This window comes from Ambystoma mexicanum, chromosome 11, assembly GCF_040938575.1.
Source record: "Ambystoma mexicanum isolate Mex_15411 chromosome 11, UKY_AmexF1_1, whole genome shotgun sequence".
NCBI lineage: Eukaryota > Metazoa > Chordata > Amphibia > Caudata > Ambystomatidae > Ambystoma > Ambystoma mexicanum.
The window spans coordinates 752,259,925-752,286,326 of NC_090934.1; the positions used below are offsets into that span (position 1 = coordinate 752,259,925).

Consider the following 26,402-nt stretch of genomic DNA (forward strand, 5'->3'; position numbering starts at 1 on the left):
ACTCAAGCCCATGTGCCAAGCTGGGGCATGCCTCACCCTGGTCCAGCCGATCCAAGGAGCAGGTTTCTAAGTCCTTTAAGGGCACCCCATCTATGGGGGCCCAAGGCCAGGCCAGGCATTAAGTCAGTTTCCGTCGTACTTGTGGGGCGCGTTCATCTTCACCATCTGCCTCATCTCCAGCCATCAATCCAGCTCCTTGAAGAGGAAATCTGCTAACTCTGCAAAGCTGCGGGAAAAGCCTGACGACCTAAGGTGAAAGAAAGCAACCGACCTAGCCCAGGCAGTCCAGGTGAAGTAGTCTTCAACGATGGTTGGTGGCAGCCGCCCTCTCTGAAGCCAAAGAGGCTGACCCAGTCAAGGTATCCCGCCCCCTCCCTGATACCTGAACCAAACACCTCTGGATGCAAAAAAGGGGCGGGGGTGAGACCTCAGGACAGGCCGTACTCCAGGGCATGGATATTTCTTGCTCGGACAAGGAAGACCGGGAGGCCATACACTCTATACAGGATGTGCGGGACAACGTACATGCTGACGGACGACGGTGGAAATGCAGACTATGGTGTGGAGCCTAGTAGGCCTACCGCTCCGACTCCAGAGATCGCTTGCTGGACATCCTTTCGACCCTACACACCCTGGTGTCTGAGATTCAGAAAAGGATGCCGACGAAACCTCGTATCAACCTCTAGTGAAAAGTGGCGCCCTATGCCACTGCATCAATCGCCAAACAAGCGCCACATGTCTTCCCCCACCTCGGGACACGGGGCGGATACAGTACGGACATTACCACAGTGGGCGGTTTGCTGCAACCAAGGGCTTCATTGGACGGGGTGGGATCGTTCCATGACATGGTCGCCAGAGCGTCTGAACTCTTCAACCAAAGCCTGAAGAGACTAAGGAAGGTTTCTGATGTCTGTGATTATGCTTGGAATCACATGCTGTGAATATGGTCCGACATACAGTGGTAAGCGCTTAATATTGCATCTTGTCTTTCGAGAATCGAAAGGACGTTGACGCGGCATGCCTGTAACACTATCCCTACATGATGTGTAGTGTACCCAAGATCCCTCACGCATCTAGGTCCCTCGGATTGTTTTTTTCCACCCAGCATACTGGTCTTGATGCGGAGCTCATAAAACTTGCTTATTGTCCCATTTGGTCTTTGGTCGAATAATTATATAAAATATCCAAATCACCTGGCCTTCCGCCAGCCTATTAAGTAGTGAGTGGGGTCAGGGTGGACATTTCTATACAATTGAGAATGCCTTTCCTTCCTCTTTCCCTTTCGAGCTTAGTATTCTACCCATCCTCAGCTATGGAGGGGGCTCCTTTAGGGTTTGCCCTAATTGTAGGAGCAAATTCCCTTGGAAAGATGGGCACACACTGTGTAACGAGCGTTTGCCCCTCAATCACAGAGGATGCGCGGCTTGTAAGCTCCTCCATCCTAAGACATTAAAGGAGCATAGTCAAGTGGTGGGCAAACTACAGTATGTCAAAGGCCACATTTTCTCCTGCTGCTGCAGCCACCAAAGCGGCGGCGAGAGTGATGATCATAGCTCTGAAGCAGAGGTTGACCTTTTGAAGGAACGCTTGCGTTCCTCGTCTGTCCCCAGCCCCGCTAGGGGACAACTTGACAAGACAGTAGACTAGTCTCTTAGGCCATCCAGGTGGATACCGAGACAGCCTGGGCGTTGGGCACGCTCCAGCAGCGACAGCCGTCCTTTCAGACCTCCGGAGGAAAGTCCCAGGGATACTCAGTTTTGGTGGTGGCTTGTCAACCTATAGTCACCCGTCCCGCTCTTCGGCTCGGGAAGCCTACAGGGGCCGCAGCAAGTCCAGAGGTCGTCGCCGTCCTCCCCAAGGTGGTGCCTCACGGCAAAGCGGGATTGAACTGGCCCCGACGTCTGGCCCCCACACGCGCCCCACGGTGGGAGGCCAGCTAGCGAACTTGATCAGCGTGTGGAAGTCCATCTCCACTGACAGTTGGGTGCTAGACGCCATGGCTCACAGGGACACCCTGGAATTTCAACGGAAGTGACCGTGCATTCCACCGGTGGCCAGGAACAAAAACCACGTCCCTCAACTTCTGCTGGATCTGGAGGACGCATACGCATACTTTTATGTCCCCATGCTGAAGAAGGGCGTGATAGAACTCAAAAGGCTCCAGGGCTCAAATGTACTCCCGGTACTTCCTCAAAAAGACAGGCAGTTGGAGACCCCTACTAGACCTCCGCTGCCTCAACTACATCAGGTCCCAGAAGTTTCAGATGGTCACCCTTCAGCACGTGCTGGGACTAACGAAGGAGATTTCCTATTGTCGCTGGACCTGGAGGAAGCCTATTTCCACATCCCAATTCACAAGGGGTACAAAGTTTCTGCGCTGTGGTCCAAGGGCAGCATTACCAATTTCAGGCCCTTCCCTTCGGATTGAAGGCAGCACCAAGGGTTTCCACCAAGTGTCTGGCACCAGTGGCAGCGCGTTTGCACCTGCAGGGCATTCATGTCTACCCCTACCTGGACAATTGGCTAATCGGAGCAGTGGAGATGGAACCAGTTACTTACCTGTAACTGTTCTCCAGCATGGGTCTGGCATGGATTCACATGCAAACCCTCTGTGGCTCTTCTCTTGGTCCTACTGCCACTTTACGTGTTACCAAATCTGAAGATGGCTGCCAGAGGGGCTTAGTTCCTGGGCGTCATTGGCTGGGGCAGTCTGACCCAGAGACCCAGCCTGACTGGGAATATTCGTGAGCATGTGAATCCATGCCAGATCCATGCTGGAGAACAGTTACAGGTAAGTAACTTGTTCCATCTCCAACGACCAATGGGTGCTGGACACTGTAGTTCCAGCAGAAGTGTCTGCAGATAACTCTGGTGGTCCAGCAGGAGCAGCACATCCCTCAGCTCCTGCAGGAAGTACGGGGCCATGAAAAGAAAAGGGGCAATAGAGCTGTTTCCAAAGCGGCTCCAGAGTCTACTCCAGATACTTACTTCTTGGTAAAGACTAGGGCCTGGAGTCCCATTCTAGACCAGCAGTGTCAAATACCTCAAGTCCCAAAAATTCAGGATGGTCGTGTTGCGGCACATACTTTGCCAACTGGTGGAAGTAGACTTATTGACATCACTGGATCTGGAGGACGCATACTTCTATGTTCCCCATTCACGAGAAGCAGCCAAAGTTCCTATGCTTTGTGGTACAGGGAAAACTCTACCAATTCAAGGCCCTCCCCTTCAGATTGAGGTCGACACCCAGGGTGTTAGTGCCTGCCACCAGTGGCGGCCCATCTGTCTCCAAGGAATACATGTGTACATGTACCTCAACGATGGGCTCATCCGGTCATGAGGAAACGGCCGTAGACCACACAGACTGATCTGGGGTTCTGTCAATTATCCAAAGTCGTGCTTGATACCATAGCAGAACGCACTGTTCCTGGGGGTTCAGGCTCAACATGGTCTACGGCTTGGCGGCGCCCTCAGAGGATAGCCGCCCTGCTGGGCAAGGTGCAACGGCTGTTGGCACTGAAGACCGCCACAGTGCAGGCCCTCGTCTCTGCTTGACATGTTGTGCATCTACCTGATCCGGCTCTGCAGGTTGTGGATGTGACCCCTTCAGGAGTTCCTCGCTGGATCCAGTGTCTGGAAGCTTCACACAAGATTACCCTTGACGAGGAGTTCCGGGTGGTGGGGCGTATGCTCCATCGCCTGGGGCATGGGATTTCAGATCCATCCCCCTCACCCCCGTACAAGGAAACTATCACCACAGACTCTTCCCTGGAGGTCTGGGAAGCCCACACAGACTTCTCCACGCCAGAGGCCTGTGGCGTCCAGAGGAGAGTGATCTCCACATCAATATCCTGGAGCTGCGGGCAGTGTTCTGGGCTCTCGAGTCCTTCTGTCCCTCAAAGTGGTGAGGGTCTTCACAGACAACACCACCACGATTTTCTACATCAGGAAGCAGGGGGTTCCGATCCACAACACTTCAGAGAGGTGTAGTACTTGTGGCACTGGTCCATCGCCAAGAGATGTTAGTTATCCCCTTTCACCTGACGATCAAGAACCCCATAGCGGACTCCTCAGCAGGGAGCTATGCTCCCACCTTGAGTGGTGAACTTCGACAGGATCAGGTGGGGCAGACCCCAGATCGATCGGTTTGCGACAGCAACTAACGCTAAATGCCAGAAAATCGCCAGCAGATTCCACCAGCCAGGGAGCATTGGGGGGGGGGGGGGGGCAGGTTCTCCTTCCCTTGGGAAGTCCTGTTCCTATATGCATTCCCTCAGTTGCCCTACTTTGAGTCATCGATCGACTCAAATGGTGCTGATGCAGGATGATACTCGTCGGCGCGGCTGAGACTGATTTGGTACCTGGACCTTCTCAGCCTGTCAACATTGCCTCTATTCATGCTGTACCTGCGGGCTTGGCTCCTTCAGCCCTAGAGTTAGGAGGGTACGAGTTGCCGGCAGACTGCATGGAGGTCCTTGCCAAAGCATCATTAACTCATAAGTGCTACGAGTACAAGTGGAAGCGTTTTGCTACGTGGTGCCGGACGCAGAAGATCAACCCTCTGAGGGTCAGGGCCCTGCAGATTCTTCCATACTTGTCCTTGGCCAAGGCGGGGCTGGTGCACACCTCTATCAAGCTGCATTTGGCAACTATCTCCCGCTACACCAGGTCTCCAGGACAAGCTTCCCTCTGGTCCCACTGTCACGTCCAGGAGTACCTCAAAGGACTTACTCTTACGTTCCGTCCCCTTCCCCTCATGCTATATGGGTGTCCCTCATGCAAACCCTCCTGCGCCTATGCGGCTGTGGGTCATACTGCCACTTTACATGCTACCAAATCTGAAGATGGCTGCCAGAGGAGGGGCTTGGGAGAGGACAGTCATTGGCTGGGGGCATTATGACCCAGAGTACAGTGATTGGTTTAGAGGAGAAATAAAATTTTGTAAGTGACATTTTACCGATGTCCGGCTTGACGGAATGTTCATGAGCATGTGAGTACATACTGGAGAACAATAGTTAGAAGTAACTTGTGCCTTCCCACCTCCCACCCCTGTCAAGTAATCGCTGGTTCTTGCCCTGGCAGCCTCCGGCTTGTTAATGCAGCTGTGGGGGGACACCAGGCCAAGACCCGGCAAGCCCTGCCATGGTTGCTGGGGAATGGAGAGGCAGGTGCTTGGCCTTATGCCCCCCCCTCACATGAATGCAGTGACACTCGCCATTGTTGCTCTGTGGATCTGGGGGACAGGTTGCCTAGCATTGCCCTAGCACCCCCTCCCATGTTTAGTACACAAGTTCTCTGCCTATTGGTATTCTTAATTGCTGACCTGCACTTAGGCTCCTGTCTCCCTTATTGGCTTATTGGTTCCCAAGCAAATGCTCCTATTTAAGGGCACCAATCTTTCTCCTGCACTCGCCATAACGGTAAATTGCCCAATTTTACTCTTGAGTTGGTGGGACGTCTGATGTTTGTAAAAGAGCAGCCCGTGCTGGAGAATCCCACCAGAAATTGTCTCCCACTTGCAAAATCTGTAGTAAGATGACATTTTGGCCAGATCCAAACTTTTTTGACAAAAATTGGGAGAATGCAAAAACATATTTCCTGACACTGGTTTGTTTACTTACAGGTAAACCAATGGCTAACTTGGCTGGAAACCGCTGAAGAGGAGGAATCTGAGGAAGAAGCTGACTAAAGAACCAGCCAAAGCCTTAATTTGTGCAAACATACTGTTGCTATGATGTAACTGCATTTGACCTAACCACTGCGAAAATTCATTCCGCTGTAAAGTTTTCGCAATATTTAAAGCAGGAGCATGTCAGTAGGATTTCTTCTGCATAAGGTTTTTTTTAGTGTAATGTCTTAATCATAGTCTACCATCAAATATTTTAGAGTATCTTTAATGTTTAGGTAACGGTGTATTAGCAGCATGCAATAATTACATCAAAGTTCTCAAACTGAGGCAGTCTATTGCAAAGACTTTCTTTGCTGCCAGTTGAAATGGACTGTTTTAAGTTGAGAACTGAATAGCAACACTGAATACTGTAGAAATGCACTTTGCTCAGTGTAATACTTGAGTTGTTGCAATATTTTGATTATCCATTTGGTTGTTACAGAGACTCCTTAACTGTAATCGATGGTTGTTGCTGTAATAGTATATTGCCTGTATGTCTACCTCTAGTAATGGGCTTTATGTGCTAGATTTTAATATCCTTGAGCCTGGGCAAGTGCACAAGTCTTCAAAATAACTATGGTTTACTTGCACAAAAAAATCAGTTTTGAGATGGATAAATGCCCTTAAAAGTGGTTTGTGTGGGTGTGAAAAAAAATGGTGAGAAACTTAATTGGATCCTCTATTATAGTATTGAAATTAAGTATAATTTATCAAGTCCTGTTCATGCCCTGATTTTATATACTTGTATCTATCAATAAACATTGATACTTGAATTGTTTTATTGCAAGGGTTTTTCCATCTGCATGTGTGATGGCATATCAGCATCTTGGCTTCTAATATGTCCCCACAGGTTCCTCGTATGCTTGATGTAGCTGGCACCCATGAATCTGGATTGGACATTCTAGATGGTGTATGAGCCAGTTGCACCCCATGACCTGTTTCTGCATTCTTGACTGCAATTACTTTACATCTTTATCATTTAGACTCTGCATAGATGTCTAAGCCACACTGGTACTGTCTGGCACTGCATCACAGTATAGATTAATGCATGTGTTTCCTGTTAGAAATGTACAGCTGTGAGAACTGGTTGGCTAAGCGTTTATGTAGTTTGTCTGCTTCACATGTTAAGCATGGTCCATCCTTGTGGTTTGGCTGCAGTATTGTTTTACAGAAATGTTTCTGTACCCTTTACTTGCAGTCTTTCAGTGACTAGAACCTGTTGGTTCCAGGATCCACGCATGGCCCACTTTCGGAAGCACCTCCCTCATGCATGCTAATGGATTGGGTCCTCCCACAGATTCCTCAACTCTTTATTCTCCTGCTTTGCAGCACTCTCAAACCTTTCCCCAGCAAGGACCTTTCCAAACCAAGATGTCGTTTCCCTTGGGAAGGTAGCTCCGAATGATCGAACGTTCTAAACTGCCTTTCATCAGACTGAAGTCAAGTTAGTCAAGAGCTCCTGTTTGATGGGGGCTTCAAAAGAAACATTCAGGAACCTGACCTAGGTAAAAGACTTGATCAGGCGTAGAGATGGAACTTAAATCTGCTCGAGCGTTACTGTTGTAACAATTTGAACATCAGTACATTAGTGATTCAGCAGTTGGTATTCATATGTACTATGATATAGCATTAATTAGAAGAACGTTTCTATCTTTTCAGATAATAACTATACTATGTTAAACTTATACTGCTTTCTGTTGCCACCTGTGTGGTTTCTTGGTACTCTGGCGGATCTGTAAAGCAAGGTGGGGGGGGGGGGGGGTGGGTTAACATTGGTAGGGCTTAGCGGGAGAAGGAGCAAGGGCTGTGATAATGGCAACTTAAGTTCAGGTGACCCCATTCAGAGTAGGAGTTTTCTCGGTTGGTAGCCGCTGTGAGCTTTTGGGGGAGGCGCTGTGGTTTTTATCGTTGTAGGTGGTTCTCTTTACGTCCTGTCCCCTTTCCTCCATATTGCATGGGCGTCCCTTGCAAGGGACGGGAGACTGTACCTTTTTCACCAGAAAAATCTTCTTCCCCTTATATTTGGAAGCGCTGCCCTGACTCTGCCCTCCGGCGCCACACCACCTCAGTTCCCTTTCCCGCATTGCGGAGCGGGCCGAATTCGCCAGCGCTCCTGGTTTTGGCTTCGGCCATGTAATTCAACGCGTGGATTCTTCTTCTTTTGTCTTTTTTCAATGGGTACTTGGTCCTCGGACGCCACAGCTCCTCCCCGGCGCATGTCGACTTCGACAAGGTTCAGCAGGTGCCCATCCTGCAACGGGCCCTTCCCAACTTCAGACCACCACGCCAATTGCCTACGTTGCCTTGGCCCAGACCACAGTTGGCAAGACTGTACGGCTCGCTGTCCACAAGCACTGAAGAACAGACTAGCCAGGTGGGGGGAGCTCTTCAGCGGTCTCCGTCTGAGGATTTTAAGAGTTTTGTGAAACATCATTCCAGGCCAGGGGTAGGGCCTATATTTTCATCCGCACCTCGTAAGGGAGGCTGCTTCCCAGGGACACTCCTGCGCGGGAACGACCAGTCTGGTCCTTAAACCAACACGCGCACCAAGGCATTTATAGCTACCGGCCCTCGGGCTGAGGAGTCCTCAGATCCTCCTGGTGCCAAGGTTGAGGGACTGTTAGGCTCCATTACAGGGCTTGCACCCGAGGGGCTCTGCCCTTGTACCAGTATCATGGCCCAGAGGCTACACCCTGTTACCGCAGCACGTCTGAGGGGATACCTGAACGCAGCTCGCACAACCTCCGGGTCGAGGTGGATACACCTACTGGGCCGGGGCCTGAGGAGCGGGTCAAGTCGCACGCCGCTCACAAGTCTTGCTCTCCTCCCATCCTCGGCTGCACTCCTCTGTGATCGCTGCAGCATCACTGTACTCCAAGCCTCAGTCGTCCTCGTCAGCAACGGCGCTGTTGGGCAAGGAGGAGAAAACCATGAAGGCATATACGGTAAGAAGCTGTACTCCAATGCTTCCTTACACCTGCGACGGGCCAACACAGACGCCATGCTGGCAGCTGCTAACCAGACATTATGGCAGGAAATTGCAGACTTCCTCCCGGAACGCCCCACCCCAGCCAATACCGTTTCAAGACGGGGCTAGCCAAGGCCAAGCTTGTGGCTCAGGATATCATAGGAGTCCACCCTGGCACACTGAGCCCTCTGGACGTGCCATCTGTATTGGCACGGACAAGGATGGCCTGGTTCCAGGCAACCAAGTTGAACACTGATGTCCAGGAACATATTCTAGACCTGCCCTTCGAGGGCAGTGACCTCTTTCACTCCAGCACAGACTAAGTGCTGGACAAGAACAACATTAGCTCGTAGAAGGCAAGTCTTTATCCATTCTGACACAGACCATGCCCAAAGCGTACTCCCAGTCGCGGCAACGCTTGGATAAGGGTCGCTCATCTGGAGGCTTCCGCAGCTTCCAGGAAAGGTCTACCAGACAGCCAGAATGCACACCGACCCCTAGTTGGCGCAAGCATCAAAAAGGCCGTCCCCGTCACTGTATTTCCCCCCCTTCCCCTCCCGCACCTCTGAGGGTAAAGTCTCTTGACCGACTCACTCTGGCCCACATGTCGCCAGTGGGGGGCAGGCTTGCTATTCAGGTGCACTTTTTGCGGCAGAAATGTGTGGACCCCTGGAGCCTGTCAGTAGTATCCTCTGGGTACCGCCTACCTAGTCCTGCCTCTCCTCTTCCGCAAGTTGGGACAGCAACTCTTTGGGTGGAGATTCGGTTGCCCGTCCTGAGCCAGGCCATGGAGGAAGTACCAGCCTCCCAGCAAGGATAGGGCTTCTACTCCAGGATCTTCGCCATTAAGAAAAAGAACCATGCTGGCCTGAGTTGTTCTGGACCTGTCCACCCTCAACCGCTCCTTACCTCTCCAGAGGTTCAAGATGGTGACGCCAGCTTTTCTTGCGGAGACATTATGCAGGGGAGACTGGGTGTGCTACCTGGATCTGAAGGGCGCCTATCTGCACGTCCTGATCTGGCCACCCCATCTTTCTTCCGGTTCAGATTCATGGGCAGCCATTTTCAGTAAAAGGTCCTCCCTTTTGGCCTACACTTGGCCCCCAGGGTCTTTACCAAACTCGTGAATGCAGTGGCAGCCCTCCGGGCTCAGGGCCTCCATATATACCCCTACCTAGACTGGCTCGCCAGGGCTACATCTCAAGAGGCAGTTCCCCACTCCTCCAAGGTACTGATGAACACACTACACAACCTGGGCTTTTCGCTCAATCTCAGGAAGTCAAAGCTGCAACCCACGCAGTTTTTGACCTTCCTGGGCCTCATCTGGGACACACGCTCCGAGGGTCTTTCCCTCGGAGGATAAGATTGTCGCAATCAGGAGGGCCTCAACACACTTTCTCAGCCGAAGCGCTACTTCGGCTTGGTGGTACCAGCATCTACTGGGCCTTTATGCAACGGTACTGTTGGCTGTCCCCCACACAAGACTTGTGGTGATTCAGCTCCACTTTTCTGCGTCGTGGAACCAGGAGAGGGTCTTGGACTGAAATTATCAATATACCCATCTCTTTCCACCCAGACCTCACATGGTGGTCCAGGGATTGCAACCTGCGGCCTGGCACCCTGTCCCACAGGTGACGATTACCACAGACTCCTTAGAGGGCTGGGGAGCCACCCTGGAGGACCTCTCGGTCCACGGCACGTGGACCAGTCAAGAACAAGAATACTGCATCCTTTGCCTGGAGCTGAATGCCATCTGGTTAGCGCTCAGAGGCTTCCTCCCACGTCTCAAGGGAAGGCTTGGCCTCATCCAGACAACTCAACCAGTATGTACTACTTCTCCAGCATGGGGTCTGGCATGGATTCACATGCTCCTGAATATTCCCCGTCAGGCTGGGAATCTTAGGTAAAGAAAAAATCAGTATCAATTTTGTTTCTGATCTGTCTTTCTTAGTAGTAACCAATCCCTGATCTCTGGGTCATACTGCCCCTAGCCAATGACTGCCCTCTCCCTAAGCCCCGCCTCTGGCAGCCATCCTCAGATTTTTACCGCACACTCAACTGTTGGGAGTCCGTGTTTAGCTCGAGGTTATTTTGCTGCGTTTTCACGCTTTTTCAGGAGATTTTCTCATTTTTTCGGTTTAATCGAGCCTCAAGCTCCACCGTTTCTACTTACGACAATGGTGACCCGTTTCAGAATTCTTCTAAGCCCCTCAAGGGTGAAGTTTTTGTCGAGTTTACACTTCTTGGAGGATTCCGGAAGATCTGCGGCCTACCTCAACGGACATGGCCCAGGACAAGGGAAGCTCGATGCCCGGATCCAAGCTGTTCAGGTGCTGCCCTGGATGCGGATTACAGAACTTTTTCAAGGAGGACGAGCATTTGCAATGTCTCTACTGCCTTCATGAGGACAAGACGCACGTGGAGAAAGACTGCGTTCTGCAAGAACCTTTCGGAACAGACCAAACAAGATCGTTGTTCCCGCCTCGCTGGAGAAGGGCACAGCAGGTGAGAAGGTTAAGAAGTCTGAGTGGGCTTCTAAGTCCTGTGAGGGCGCCCCGGCGACGGGGCGGGGCCCAACAGAAAGCCAAACACTGCGAGTCCACAGGCACCAGGAGCGCCGAAAGGTCGGGCTCTTCGGCTGCCAGGCAGGGCGCTACTTCCCCGGCACGTTCGACCACGAGCCAGCGCTCTGGTTCGTGGAAGAGGAAGTCCGAGAACCCGGGTAAGTCACTGGCGTGGACCCGATCGATCTCGAGGGGGAGCGAGGTGCTGACCCTCCCCCCCAAGGCGACGGCCCAGGACGCACCTAAGGTGGTGAGGGCTTTGATCCAGCCGGCAAAGGCCTCTATCGAAGTGGTCGCTGCGACCCTGGTGAAGCCGGCTGAGACTACGCCAGTGGAAACGGCCTCTGGGCCCAAAGTATCCCTGCCACCACGGAGGGAATCCTCTTTCCAGCCCATCGTTAAGACCCCCATGAAGTCCCGGGCAGAAAAAGAGGGGGCGGTGCCTCTGAGGAGGAGCTGGTGGAAACCGAAGGGCCTCAACGAAAGGTCCATAGGCCTCAACGAGAGGTTCATAGGCCTCAACAAGAGGTTCGAGAAGGTTCGATCCCAGGGGGCGGTCCCTGCTGACATGATCGAAGATAGCGACGATGACGCCGAACAGGGCCCAGTGGAGCGGCCATCCTGCCGTCGCAGCCATTGCCCGAGCCCCAGGATAGCTCGGTGGCCATTTTGTTGGCAATCCAATCCTTATGTACCGAGATGGACGAGATTACCACAGACCCCGACGGAGGATCCAGAACCAGGCCCGTCGGGAAGCCCTCCGAACAAGCGGAGGAGAGTCCACCCCGCTCCGCCCTTCGTGCCTGCGAGACCGGTGGACCCCTCATCCCCCTCGCCGGACCCTAGAGAGGATACAGCGACGGATACAGCGACGGGGACGGGCGATGATGGCGGCGATGACACAGCGGACATCTTGTCGTCACCCCCGTCATCCCCCCCCCCCCCCCGCGGGCGTCTCCAGCCGACGAAATTGGCTCTTTCCACGCCATAACCAGGGCATCCGAGCTCTTCCAGCTCTACCCTGAAGAACAGAAAAGGGAGGGGTTTCTGTACCAACGACGAGAGGCCAAGAGGAAGACGGTCCTCGCAGTGCCTTTACTCGACGAAATCTGGAACGAGGGGCTTGCTGTCCTCAAGAACCCTTCCACGACACCCGGCAAGAGTGACAGGTACGAGAAGTACCGAGTCCCTGATGCCACCCCCTTGTGCCTCAGGGCCCAGCCCACGCCGGACTCTGTTGTCTCGGCAGCGGCTAAGAAGGCAGCGGGTGCAGCGGCTTCCACTCCCCGGCCGGACAGCGAGGGCAAGAATTTGGACTCTATGGGACGACGAGTCATCTCGGCGGCGACGACGATTAAGGCGTCCAATGCCTTAGCGATCGTGGCCCGCTACGACGGGGAGCTCTAGTTCAAGATGGCTCCTCTGCTAGACTTCCTACCTGATAAGAGGGCAGAGGCCCTAGAAATTCTGCAGGAAGGCGAGGTGGTGTCGGATCACGCCATAACGGTGGCAACAGACATTGCCGATACCGGATTTCGACAACTGGGCAATGGAGTTTGCCTCCGACGACGAGGATGGCTCAAGGCGACAGACTTTCGCCAGGACGTCCAGATCAGAGTGTTGGATATGCCGTTAGACAGCAACAACCTTTTTGGTAAGGCGGTGGACGAGTGTCTCCAGGCCATCAAGACCGACTCGGAGACGGCCCGGGCCCTAGGGGTGCTTCAACGACGACTGCCGTTTCGGACCTCCGGAGGCAGACAGGGTGCCTCCAAAGGGTCCAGCGGTGGCTCCTCCACTTACCGCCAGGCAGCCCGCTCCTCTTCCCAGGAGGCCTACAGAGTTTGCGGCAAGCAAGGGGGATCCTGCCGTCGCCAAGGAGGCAAGGCCGCCTCCAAGCAGGACTGACCCAGCCGTGTCGTCGGGCCCCCACCGAAGCACCCCGTTGGGAGGCCGGCTGACCAAGTTAGTCAGCGTGTGGGAGTCCATCTCCACCGATCGTTGGGTGTTGGACACCCTGGCCAACGGGCGCTCGCTGGAATTCCAAAAGTGCCCTCGCATTCCTCCCGTGGCCAGGAAGGAGAATCACGTCCCTCAACTGCTGTTGGAGGTAAAGGCGATGCTCAAGAATGGTGCCATCGAGCTCATCCCCAGGAGGCTCCAGGGCTCCGGAGTGTACTCGAGGTTCTTCCTTGTCAGAAAGAAGACAGGCGGTTGGCGCCCCATCCTGGACCTGCGTCGGTTAAACAGATACATCAAGGCGCAGAAATTCAGGATGGTCACCTGGAGGAAGGCTACTTCCTATCGTCGGACCTGAAGGATGCTTACTTCCACATTCCCATTCTAAAAAGGCACAGGAAGTTCCTCAGGTTTGTGGTTCAGGGATGCCACTACCAATTCAGAGCCCTACCGTTCGGATTAAAGTTGGCACCCAGGGTTTTCACCAAGTGCCTGGCACCAGTGGCGGCGCGGCTGCGCCTGCAGGGGTTCCATGTCTAACCCTACCTGGACGACTGGCTAATCCGGGCAAGGACAGGGGAACTTGCTGTCGAACATACCGCAAGGACCGTCCGGTTACTCACGGAGCTGGGGTTCGCCATCAACTACCCCAAATCCCACCTGGTTCCATCGCAAGTAGCACTGTTTCTGGGAGCGAAGCTCGATACAGTGGGGCAATTGGCCTCCCCTTCAGAGGAGAGGACCAAGACCATCCTGGGCAAGGTGCGGCGCCTGTTAGCCACGGACGTGGCCAGGGTAAGGTCCATAAAGTCCCTTCTCGGGATGATGTCCTCATGCATCTACCTTGTACCCCTTTGCAGACTTCCGATGCATCCGCTACAGGAGTTCCTCGACGCCCGCTGGTTTCAGGCGACGGGCTGCTTCGAGGACAGGCCGAGAGGACTTTGCACTTACTGGATGTAGCTAGAGCGCTGAAGTTCTACGTGGACCGCACAAAGAGTTTTCGGAAGACGTCACAACTGTTTGTGAACTTTGGGTCTGTGAATCAAGGGAAGGCTCTCTCGAAGACTTCCATTTCCAGATGGCGCTCAGGCTGCATCATGCACTGTCACCGGTTGGCAAACCGACTGCTGCCCGGCCGTCCGAGAGCCCATTCGACCAGAGCGATCGCTGCTACCACGGCGTTCCTGTCTGGTGTGCCCCTGCTGGACATCTGCAGGGCTGCTACGTGGAGGTAGACTCGCACCTTCACATGATTCTACTGCGTCGATCGGGACTCCAGGGAGGAGCCCAGGGTCGACCAAGCAGTGCTGCGCAACCTGTTCGCCTAAGGTGAGCCTGGTGAGGAGGTATGAATTGCTTAATGTTGAGTTTTGGATGTAATGCTTAATGTTGAGCCTTTGCCACCTCCCGTGGTTGTGCATGTGTATACTATGTATTCTTTATTCATTCGCCTGTGAATCCATGCCAGACCCCATGCTGGAGAAGCAGCAAGTTACTTACCTGTAACTGTTCTCCAGCATGGGTCTGGCATGGATTCACAGGCGAACCCTCCCACCTACCCCTCTGCGGCTCTTCACTTGGTCTTACTACCACTTGGTGTGCTAGCAAATCTGAGGCTGGCTGCCAGAGGCGGGGCTTAGGGAGAGGTCAGTCATTGGATGGGGGCAGTAGGACCCAGAGATCATTGATTGGTTACTACTAAGAAAGACAGATCAGAAACAAAACTGATACTGATTTCTTTACCGAGGATTCCCAGCCTGACGATGGGGAATATTCATGAGCATGTGTAACCCTTCACGTAGTGTACCCCGTTTCCTTCAGGGAAAATTAATTTTAATTAATCAAAATGGCTCTATGCAAAACAAAAATGAAAAGAAAATCGGCGCTAACACTAGGAATCAAAGGCAGGGTTTAACAAATGTCGACAATTGTAACAGGATATCGGGGTCAGAATTGGATGGCTTAGAGGGGGAAGCTAAGGGCAAGGTATATTATGACTTTCTATGGGTTGCTATTGATGCTCCGTACAGTTTAGTTTAGGATTTTTGGACTGTCCGCGTTCTGGTCACCACACGGCTAACAAAGGACAGCTGGACAAAATCAGCGTGACATGATCAGCTGGGCAGGGACTGGATACCAAATGATAGTTCTGGTCACAGGAGGGCACCTCTGGATGGAGTTATTGGGCAGCAATTGGTGGGCCGCAAGCCAGGCTATCGGGAGGCTTCCCACAAAAACCACTGCTTCTCCCTTTGGGTATTGGGTTTTTAGAATTGAGGCCTTGCTGGAAGGGTCAGCAATGCTTGGCCTGGTAGTTGGATCTGGATCAGTGCAAGATGAAGGAAACGGGAACACGACGCCACACATGAAATCAGGAAGTGTCTGGAGTCCTGTCAGGGACCCTTTTATATAGAGCATAGTGACATCATTGACTAGATTGCTGGGCCGGTTTAGCCTTTAAACAACTGGATTGGACAATCCATGTTGGTTGCCTCGCCTGGGTTGTAACCAGTTTGAGGAGGTTGATGATGGAAAAAGACTTCCCACACCGCTTTTTGCCAAAAAGCGGTCACATCAGTATTTAAACTTTTGTACAATGGTGGCACCATAATAGCATAATCAGGTCACATATTTTATATAAGGGACAGCCATCAAATCCTGCAATCTGTGAGACAGTATTGTGGACAGTTACCACTTAAAGCATGAAAGGGTTGGCCTAAAATTGTATACTTAATACATATGTGGGGTTGATCATAAGGTATTGAAGTTTCTGATGTTTGTTAATCTGCTTAGAATCACATGCTGTGCATAGGTCCGACATCCAGTGGTCACTGCGGAGTATTGCATTTTGTTTTTCGTAGTCGAAAAGGGGACGTCGACAAGGCGTGTCTGTAACACTATCCCTATAGTGACGTGCGTTGTACCCACAATCCCTCACGCGTCGAGGTCCCTCAGATTGTTTTTTTCCGCCCAGCTTATGGTCGCCTTACGCGGAGCTCCTAGAGAGACATTGCTAAACAATTACTACGGACCTCGGTCCTTAATATCTTATTGTTAAAGATCCCTCCCCTCGACGTTGGCTGTGAAGCTGTTTCCCCGCCGAGCAAGTTTTCGACGGAGGGGAAGAGACGGAGGAGATTCTTCGGCGCTGCCGAACACGTGGCCAGGCCTCGCCGGCCAACATACAGTAGGGAGAGTGGGGGTTTCGAACTTTTACCTTCTCGTCGAGAATGTCTTTCTTTCTCCCCTATCTTTCCCTTGGGGTTGTTATCACCAGGTTTTATTGCCTCAGCTATGGAGAGGACACCCTTTAAGTTTTGCCCACGCTGTAGGGGCAAATACACTTGGAAGGACAAGCACAAGCTCTGTAATCGTTGCTTGCCCCTCGATCATAAAGAGGACAGCTGCGCGGCCTGTAAGCTCTTGAAATCAAGAACTCTTAAAGAACGGAAAGTTAAGAGGTGGGCGGACTACGCGATGTCGAAGTCCGGTTCCTCACCCGCTGCCGCTGTTACAGAAAGTGACGAGGAGGGTGATAACTCGACGTCCGTTACGGAAGTCATTAACCCCCAGAAGGAGCGCTCACGCTCCTCGACGTCCGTCCCCGGCCCCGACGGGCTCGGCTCACGCCCTGCTTATGGGGATGAACACCCCGGCGACAAGGACGCACACAGACCCCATAGGCCTAAGCACACAACCCACGGCTCTTATTCGTCCAGGACGAAGGATCCACCAGCGCCGAAGGGGACGCAGGGCACTCCGGCGTCGACCTCAGACCGCAAGGGTCTGAAGCCCCACCCGCAAACGCAGCCGCGACCAGCGATTGGGCTTTTATCTAATACGGGCGCTACCCCAAAAACATCCGACGTAACGCTCCATAGAGCGGCCGTCCGCGCAACGCAGGCAACGCCGACTCCAGAACTCTCGACTGACGAACTCGTTGTCGAGAGTCTGGCTAGAATTGTTTCCGAGGACAAACTTAAGCGGACGACTAAACAGACGTCGAATACCGCACCCAAGGATATAGAAACGCCGAAAAAGCACAAGAGTAGCCAGGAACTGCCCCATCCATCTAAAGGCACTTCTGAACTACCGGAGGGCTTTTCTGAGGGCGACAGAAACCTTTCGTCGACGTTGTGGGAGCGTTCGAAGCGTTTTGAAGCCGAAAACACTGATTTCCCCCCTCTAGACTATTCAGGGGTTCCCCATGAGACCCTGGAAAGACTCCATTCTTGTATGGAAAAGATGGAGAGGTTTTTGGGTAGCCAAAACCCACCCCCACCCAAAAGACCAAGAGAATGGACCCAGGAGGACCCTAGGGTCAAGATTCCTAGGCTGTTTACCCCTTCTTCAGATGCTTATGACCTCACTGAAGAGGAGCAATACCTCCAGGAAGATGAGTGCTTAGGTGGAGAGGAAGAACTTGAGGAGGAGAGGTTTGAGGAAGACCCTTACACTAGCGCAGGGGCTTTGGAAGAAGATACAGCTGCCTCACAGCCCTGGCACTCCCCATCAGTGCAGCCTTGGCAATCCCCATCAGTGCACTCAGACCCTAATGTCTTTCATCCTTCTCCCAAGGACTCACCTATTGGGAACACCTCCCCCATAGATGACCAGCCCTCACTTAATGCACTGTTGCGCAAGGCAGCAGCACATTTTGAAATAGACACAGGGGAGACCCTTCAGGACATAGACTTTGTAGAAAAGGTTATTAAAGAAAAAGCCCCGGTCAGCCAGTCCATTCCGCTCCTGGCTTCTATAAAGAGAAGAATAACTCCTTCCCTTTCCAATCCGGCCTTAGTCAGAGGGGTCAACCCTCGTATAGAAAAGCTCTTCAGCCCTTCATCTTCTGACCCTTTGTACATCAGGGGACATTCTATCCCGGACTCTCTTGTAGTGACTAACACAAGAAAAAGAGCAGGGGTACCACTATCTACTAGTGAGGCACCACCTGACAAAGAGGGCAAGAAGCTCTATGCACTTGGGAAGAGAATCACGACATCCGCCGCCTTCTCAACCAGGATCTCGAATAACAACTCCCTACTAGCTAGCTACGCAGATGCACAGTGGAGCAAGCTGCGCAGCGAAGCAGAGGACTCACCAGAACCCCTGCGTTCACGCCTGTTGGCTACTATATCAGAGGGAACTCTTGTAAACCAGGGCATCGTAAAAAACTCCTTAGATGCCGCAGAGACAGCTGGCCGCTCCCTGGTTCAGGGAATACTTCTCAAACGCCATGTCTGGCTGCGCAATTCGGGATTTAAGCCAGAAACCCAAGCTTCCCTAATAAATAAGCCCCTAGAGCAAACACATCTGTTTGGGAAAGCAGTTGATGAGGCCCTAGAACATGCGAAGAAGGAGTTTGATACCATCAAGACTCTTGACCAAATTTCTAGGCCACCTAACAGACGCAGCTATGGCAATAGACGCTCCTTTCGTGGCCAACAGCAAAGCCAACAACAATTTTACTCTGCTACCAACTGGCCCTCTAACCAAAGCACCCAGTTCAGTCAAAGAGGCCAACGTCGTGACAAAGGAAGAGGGCGCGCCTCCAGTCCAAAAGGCCCCACGCCCAATACCAACAAATGACCCAAAGATTCGGGTCCCCTCCCATGCATCACCGGTCGGGGGCCGGCTAACATCGTTCCTTTCAGCATGGGAGGGAATAACGTCAGACCGCTGGGTATTGTCCACCGTAGCCCACGGATACTGCATCGAATTCAACGGTTCCCCGAAATACAGACCCCCACGGAACCGACGCATGACACCGGAACACCTCACTATTCTTCTTCAAGAAGTAGAAGAGCTACTGAAAAAAGAAGCGATAGAGGCTGTCCCCCTATCTCAGGTAACAGAAGGTATTTATTCAGTGTACTTCCTTGTACCCAAAAAGGACTTAACCCTGCGCCCAGCGAACAACTTTGTCAAACCACAAAAGTTTTGTATGGTGACCTTGCAGGAAGTAATCCCACTGTTATCACAGGGGGATTACATGACAACACTAGACATGAAAGATGCATACTTTCATATTTTAATGTTGCCAGCGCACAGAAAATACCTCAGGTTCAAGATAGAGAACAAACACTATCAGTTCAGAGTACTACCCTTCGGGATAGCATCTGCACCAAGGGTATTTACGAAAGTACTGGCAGTGGCAGCGGCCCACCTGCGCAGATTATCCATCCCGGTTTACCCGTACCTCGACGACTGGCTTATAACAGGGGATTCTTACGAAACATGCTTCTCCAATACCCAAAGGACCGTAGACCTTTTGTCCCAACTGGGCTTCTCCATCAACGAAAAGAAGTCCAGCTTAGACCCCAGCCAAATCAAACAATTCCTAGGGGCTCTAATTCGAACAAAGGACGGCCTCGTCTTCGCCTCCAACGAGAGGGTCCAAAACATGCTGTTTCAGATCCCCCAATATGTGGCAGGTCAAGAGGTGACGGTACGCAAAGCAATGCGCTTGCTAGGGATGATGGCGTCATGTATTTATTTGGTACCTCACGCGCGCCTGCGCCCAATGCAAGAGTGGCTCTACAGCCAGTGGTGTCAGGCCAGCGGACAATGGGACGATCTGGTGGTCTCGCAGGCCTTGGTTCTCTCGCTACGGTGGTGGACAAGGGAAAACCTGTTATTAGGGAAAACTTTTGCCGCAGTGGAAGCCACTCTAACCACAGACTCATCCCTTACAGGATGGGGGGCTCACCTATCCCATCAGACTGCTCACGGAGTGTGGACTCCGAGCTTAGCATCCAAGCATATAAACCTGCTGGAACTATTAGCCGTGTTCAAAGCACTGAAAGCCTTTCAGGAACACTTACAAGGAAAGACAGTGATGGTCCTCACAGACAGCACCACAACCATGCACTAACTCAACAAGCAAGGGGGCACTCACTCTCCAGGACTGTCCAAGCTGTCCCAGAATATATGGAAGTGGGCTCTCAAACACAACAGGTTCCTACTATCACAACATGTACCAGGGGAACTCAATCTGCTAGCAGACAAACTCAGCAGAGACTTCCCCCTACCCAAAGAGTACGAATGGCAATTACACGAAAACATCGTCTTAGACGTCTTCACGCAATGGGGTTTCCCGGAAATAGACCTGTTCGCAACCCTGGAGAACTCACAATGCCAAAGTTACGCCTCTAGGTACCCACAAAACCAGTCCAAGGGGAACGGTCTGTTGATTCAATGGTCAGGGAAATTTGTTTACGCCTTTCCCCCCGACTCCCCTCCTCAACAAAGTGGTGCACAAGATGCACCAAGAGCAGGTTACCATGATACTAGTAGCCCCAATGTGGGCCCGGCAGCCATGGTTCGCTCACTTGATGGAGATGTCCCTATCTCCCCTAATGAAACTTCCCTGCCCGTACAACATGCTGTCACAAGACAAGGGCAGGACACTGCATCCATGCCCTCAGACCATGAACTTAGCAGCCTGGCTCCTGGGATCATAGAATTTGGACATTTACATCTCCCTCAGATGTATGGACATCCTCAGGGAAGCCAGAAAACCTAATACTCGCCACTGCTACTCTAGCAAGTGGAAAAGATTTGTCATCTGGTGTAGAAGTAAGAATATCAACCCGGTTGACTGCTCTGCCACTGACATTATTCTGTACTTGACCCATTTACTGGATTCAGGTCTAGTGTTTAATTCCATTAAAGTCCACCTAGCGGCACTTTCTGCATACACCACTTCCCAACTTAAAGTGTCATGGTGGAAGATACCAGTTATCAAAGCCTTTATGGAAGGGGTAAAAAGAATACACCCCCCGATAGCTAACCCAGCTCCCGGATGGGACTTAAACGTGGTACTTTCTAGACTCATGGGCACTCCTTTCGAACCCATGCACAAGGCAACTCTTAAATACCTCACTCTTAAGACTGCTTTCCTAATAGCTATCACATCCATTAGGAGAGTAAGTGAACTACAGGCTCTTTCTGTACTAGACCCCTTAGTATCAGTTCACAAAGATAAGGTGGTCCTTCGCACACACCCAAGGTTTGCACCAAAATTCATCTCGAAATTTCATGTAAACCAATCTATAGAACTACCAACGTTCTTTCAAAACCCTTCCAGCTTGGGAGAAAAAAGTCTGCATACACTAGATGTACGCAGAGCTGTCATGTTCTACATGGAAAGAACCAGATCACTGAGAAAGACTAATCCGTTCTTTGTCTCGGTGGCAGCAGGAAGAGAAGGAGATGCAGTCTCTAAGTCCACTATATCTAGATGGATTGTACAATGCATCACTCTCTGTTACACTCTTGCTAAGAGAGAACTACCCTTCAAGCCAAGAGCACATTCCACTCGAGGCACGGGGGCTTCCATAGCATTCATTGCAAATATTCCCCTTGAGTCCATCTGCAAAGCGGCTACCTGGAGTTCTGTGCACACCTTTACAAAACACTACTGTCTAGATGCACACTCTAGATCTGACTCCCAGGTGGGACAGGCAGTATTAAGACATCTTTTCTCTACTGTTCCTTCTCATAACCCACCGCCAACTCCGGGTACTGCTCGCTAGTCTATGCACAGCATGTGATTCTAAGCAGATTAACAAACATCAGAAGACAATGCATTACTTACCGTAAAAGCATTTCTGATGGTTGTATCTGCTTAGATTCACATGCGCCCGCCCTTCCTCCCCGCTCGGATGGAAGGAACATAGACATCCTCTACTATATTTCTCTTTTCTGTACTCACTCACGTCTAGAAGGCTCCCTCAGGGCAGAAAAATACAGAGGGACCTCGACGCGTGAGGGATTGTGGGTACAACGCACGTCACTATAGGGATAGTGTTACAGACACGCCTTGTCGACGTCCCCTTTTCGACTACGAAAAACAAAATGCAATACTCCGCAGTGACCACTGGATGTCGGACCTATGCACAGCATGTGAATCTAAGCAGATACAACCATCAGAAATGCTTTTACGGTAAGTCATGCATTGTCATATTTACATTTGGGACATGTATACTTTTCTGGTTATCTGCAATATTTTATTTCTGTTCCATATGCAGCAATGAAACCTATGATGTCTTAAAAGAAACGCCATAAAATTACTTGAAAAAGTGAAATATTTAAATTCTTCCAAATTCCTGCTGCAGCGATAAGTCTTTACATTTGTATTCATACATAGTCCTTAACACCAAATGGCAATCCTTTGTAAGCCATATATGGTCTTAGCTGGCAAGCAAACCCCCTAAACAGCAGGGTGACCATGCAGATCTTCCTTGGAGTTTCTTGCGGAAATCAGAATCGCATGCAACATTTTGTTCACATCTCCTTGTCCTAGAAATCTGTCAGTGAGCTCAGCAGACCAGATGCTTCCCCACCCTGTAATTATCCTGGGGTTATTCTCTGCTGAGTTATGATAGTCCACTTCCCCTTGGGGGAAGTTTCAGCCTGCCATCTGGAATAACTTGTTTTTAGCTTGAAAATATTGAACCAACTGGGCTAAATTTGCATTTCCTGATTTTTGGGTCCTGAATAAAATGTGTTATTTATATAGCGCCTTAATCCACAGCGCTTCAGAGCACATATTTACATACAACATAAAAATTAAACATAAGGAATAAAAATAGCTCATGGGTGTATTTTCACCAGCAACAAAACCTTCACATTGCTAAATAACTGTCAGGTTTCAGGTGCTGTGGTTGATTGTGGGGAAATGTAGGTGTGCAATATACTTAATGGCTTGGGCCTTAACCTTGAAGTACAGAGTGTGGAGAATTTCCCAAGCCAAGATGGTGATTTCAAGCAACATCCCTGATTGGTCAGGAGTTCAGGAAAGGCATTGCCAGGACATTCTAAACTGCCTTTCATTGTCGGCAGCCCAGCAGGAAGGTTCTATGCATGAAGGGCTGGTAACTTTTGATACTTTAACTAGTCCTTTACTAAAGTTAAGCTATCTGGATCTTGGAGTTTGGTTGAGTTTTGGAATCTTTCCTGAGACCATCTTATGTTAATGTTAAAGGACATTTGTACCGCGCACTATCTCCACCGGAGTGGTCCCTTGGCGCTCTGGCGGCTCTGAAAGAGGAGGGTAGGTTGAGTTAGTGGGAGGAAGCAGGAAAAGTGCAAGAGCAGTGATGTGCTGTTGGCGGCCTCAGTCCGGTGGGTCCGTGGCTGGGCCTGGGGTTTTTGCGGCCGGCAGTTGTCGTGTACTGTTGTGCAAGGCTGTTTGTTTTGTTGTTGCAATGTAGTGAAGTTTGTGCGATTTGTTTTGCTGTATGTTTTGGGTGTTTGGTTTGGAGTTTGAGAGGTGTATGTGGATGGGAAATTGTTAGTAGGATTGGTTAATTTGCATCTCTATCCTGAATTGAAGCGCTCGGCTTGCGTAGTCTCCACTGTTGCGGCTCTCATGATCTGGGTCTGACTGGCATACAGGTTCCTTACTCCTCTAGCCCCGCCTCTAACATGCGCTCTCATAGCTCCCCTTAACCTCCATTAATACTCCTGCGGCCAGTGCACCTGCCAATGACAACCTCTCAGGTAGTGGGGTGATCGCCAATATCTCTAATTCCACACCAATGTGGTACCTGGCGGTACTTAGATTGAGGGGCGGGCGAAGTGTTGGTGGGATTGTCGGGGTTAGTTGACTCGGTCTCCGTGCGTGCCGCGCCTGTGTTACTGTCTGTCCTTTGTCACCCGTCCATCTGCCGTGGGCTTTACTCTCCCGGGTCAGGGATGTCTGTCTTTTCGGTTTAGTTATCCTCTTTTCCAGTTTTGGTTTCCAGGTTTTGTCTGTGGTGTTGTAGAGCCAGGTTTTTAGTGATGTCCTGAATTTTAGGTGATCTTCAGTGTTTATTTCCTTTGGGATGTTCCAGGTTTTTGCGGCTAAGTGGTAGAAGGAGGTGCCTTCGAGTTTTTTCTTAAGGTATGGTTTGAGTTCCAGGCGGATTTCGTTGCTCGATCGGAGGGGTCTTGTTGGTTTGTAGACTGTTATTTTCTTTTGTAGGTATTCTGCGCCTTGTCCGCTGATTGCCCTGTGCGTTATGCACATTGTTTTGAAGGTGATGCAATGTTTTACTGGGAGCCAGTGTAGTGTTTTTAGGGCTGGAGTGATGTGTTCTCTTCTGGATAGTTTGAGGAGTAGTCTTGCTGCTGCATTTTGGATCCATTGCAGTTTCTTCAGGAGGTATTCTGGTATTCCGAGGTAGAGGCTGTTTGCATAGTCTATTTTAGACATGAAGGAGAGGAAAGGTAGAATTCTTCTTGCTGCCCAGAGAAGGACAAAGCATTTCTTCACTGTTGCATTTATTTGTGGCTCCAGGGTTAGGTTGTTGTCATTAGGACTCCCAGATTTTTTTACTACCTTCGATGGTGTTGGTGCGTTACCATTTCCGTAGGCCATTTGATGGTGGTTTCGTTCTCTTGGTCTTTGGATACGATCATGATTTCTGTCTTTCCTGGGTTGATTTTCAGGTTGTTGGCATCCATACAGTCAGACTTTTTTGACAGTCGGTTAGGGTTGAGCGGTCGGCATCGGTGTCTTTGATTTTGTAGATCTGAGTCATCTGCGTAGTTGTAACATGTAATGTTGTATTTTTTTGAAGATTCTGATGACCGGAGTCTGGTAGATGTTGAAATATAGTGGAGATGGTGAGGATCCTTGTGGTACTCCACAATCGTTGACTCGTGGGGTGGATTTGAAAGGTTTTATCCATACGGTTTCTGTTCCGTCTGCTAGGAATGATTTGGTCCAGCGTCGCGCTGTCTGTTACGCCTATGTTTTCTAGTCTTTTGGTCAGGGTGTCGTGGCTAACTGTCAAAGGCTGCAGAGAGGTCGAGCAGAACAAGGGCTGGGGTAGTGTTTGAGTCTGTTAGTTTTGAGGTCGTCACGGATGGATAGTAGCGCTGTTTCCGTTCCTCTCGCTGGTCTGCAACCGATTTGAGCTTGGTCCAGCAGGTGGTGTTTTTTGTTCTTGGGTTAGTTTATATACGTAGGTTTCTAGAAGTTTTGCTGGGTAGGGGATGTCAGAGATCGGCCTGTAGTTGGAGAGGTCATCTACGTCACCACTTGTTTTTAAGAGTGGTTTGATGTAAGCTGATTTGAAGATCTTCGGTACAGGCCCTGTTGATAGTGATGGATTTAGAAGGTTTCTGTAGTGTTCTGCTGGAGATTCTTGCGCGAGGATTGATTTGTAGATTTCTGGGGGACATGGGTCCATGGGTGATCCCGCTTTCTTTCTTCGTTTAACCAGCATTGCGAATGCCTCTGCTGATATTTCAGGGAAGCTTCGGAGTTTGTGTTGTGGTTCCGGGTTGGGTTGTATGTTGTGGTTGGTTGGTCGCTTTTGTATGGTTTGATGGATGTCGAGTGATCTGCCAGGTCGTTGCAGTTTTTCTGAGGGGGTTGGGGTGTTATCACAGCCTGGTGGGTTTCTCATTTCTTCAATGATGCTAAACATTTCTTTTTGTGTCTTGGTGGCATTGGTGATTGTCATCGTAATGTCTTTTCTTTGCCTTTTGAATTTCATTCTTGTATGCACAGATTTGTTTCTGGTAGTTTTTTTTCCCTGGGTTGTATTCTTTCCTCCATTCCAATTCCATCTTTCTGTTTTCCTTTTTCATGTCGTTAAATAGTGGGGTGAACCATTTTGCCATTGCTCTTTTTTGATGGTGTGAACGGTTTTTCTGGGGCGATCGTATATCGTATCTGCGATCCATTTTTGCAGTATCTCTGCTTCTCCAGCTTGGGGTCTGGCATGGATTCACATGCTCATGAATATTACCCGTCGTCAGGCTGGGAATCCTCGGTAAAGAAAAAACCAGTATCAGTTTCGTTTCTGATCTGTCTTTCGTAGTAATAACCAATCACTGGTCTCTGCGTCATACTGACCACAGCCAATGACTGCCCTCTACCTAAGCACCGCCTCTGGCAGCCATCTTCAGATTTTTACCGCACGTTCATGTGTTGGGATCCTCGTGCTATTGCTCTCGAGCGTTAGTGCTATTTTTCACGTTTTTTCTCAAAAACTTTGTTTTTTCGGTCAAAAGAGCCTCAAGCTCCACCGACTCTCCATCCGATCAACGGGGACCCATGTCGGATTCGTCTGCGCCCCTCAAGGGTGAAGATTTCGTCGAGCTACGCTTTTGGAGGACTCCAGAAGTTTCTCAGGCCCGGACATGGCCCAGGAGAAGGGAAGCTCGACGCCCGGAAAGCTGTTCAGGATCTGCCCTGGATGCCAGCTGCAGAACGTCTTTAAGGAGGACGAACACTCCT

The 26,402-nt window shown here is 50.8% G+C and overlaps 1 protein-coding gene across 3 annotated transcripts in view; it reads left to right on the forward strand.

Annotated features, from left to right (window-relative positions):
* EIF4G2 (eukaryotic translation initiation factor 4 gamma 2) overlaps positions 1-6,441 on the forward strand; it is a 152,410-nt gene extending 145,969 nt beyond the window's left edge. For all 3 annotated transcript variants that reach the window (XM_069623647.1, XM_069623648.1, XM_069623649.1), the window contains one exon: positions 5,624-6,441. In XM_069623647.1, the coding sequence (XP_069479748.1) occupies positions 5,624-5,689 (66 nt within the window). In that variant the 3' untranslated portion in view covers positions 5,690-6,441. The remainder of the gene's footprint in view (positions 1-5,623) is intronic.
* Positions 6,442-26,402: the final 19,961 nt, after the last annotated feature.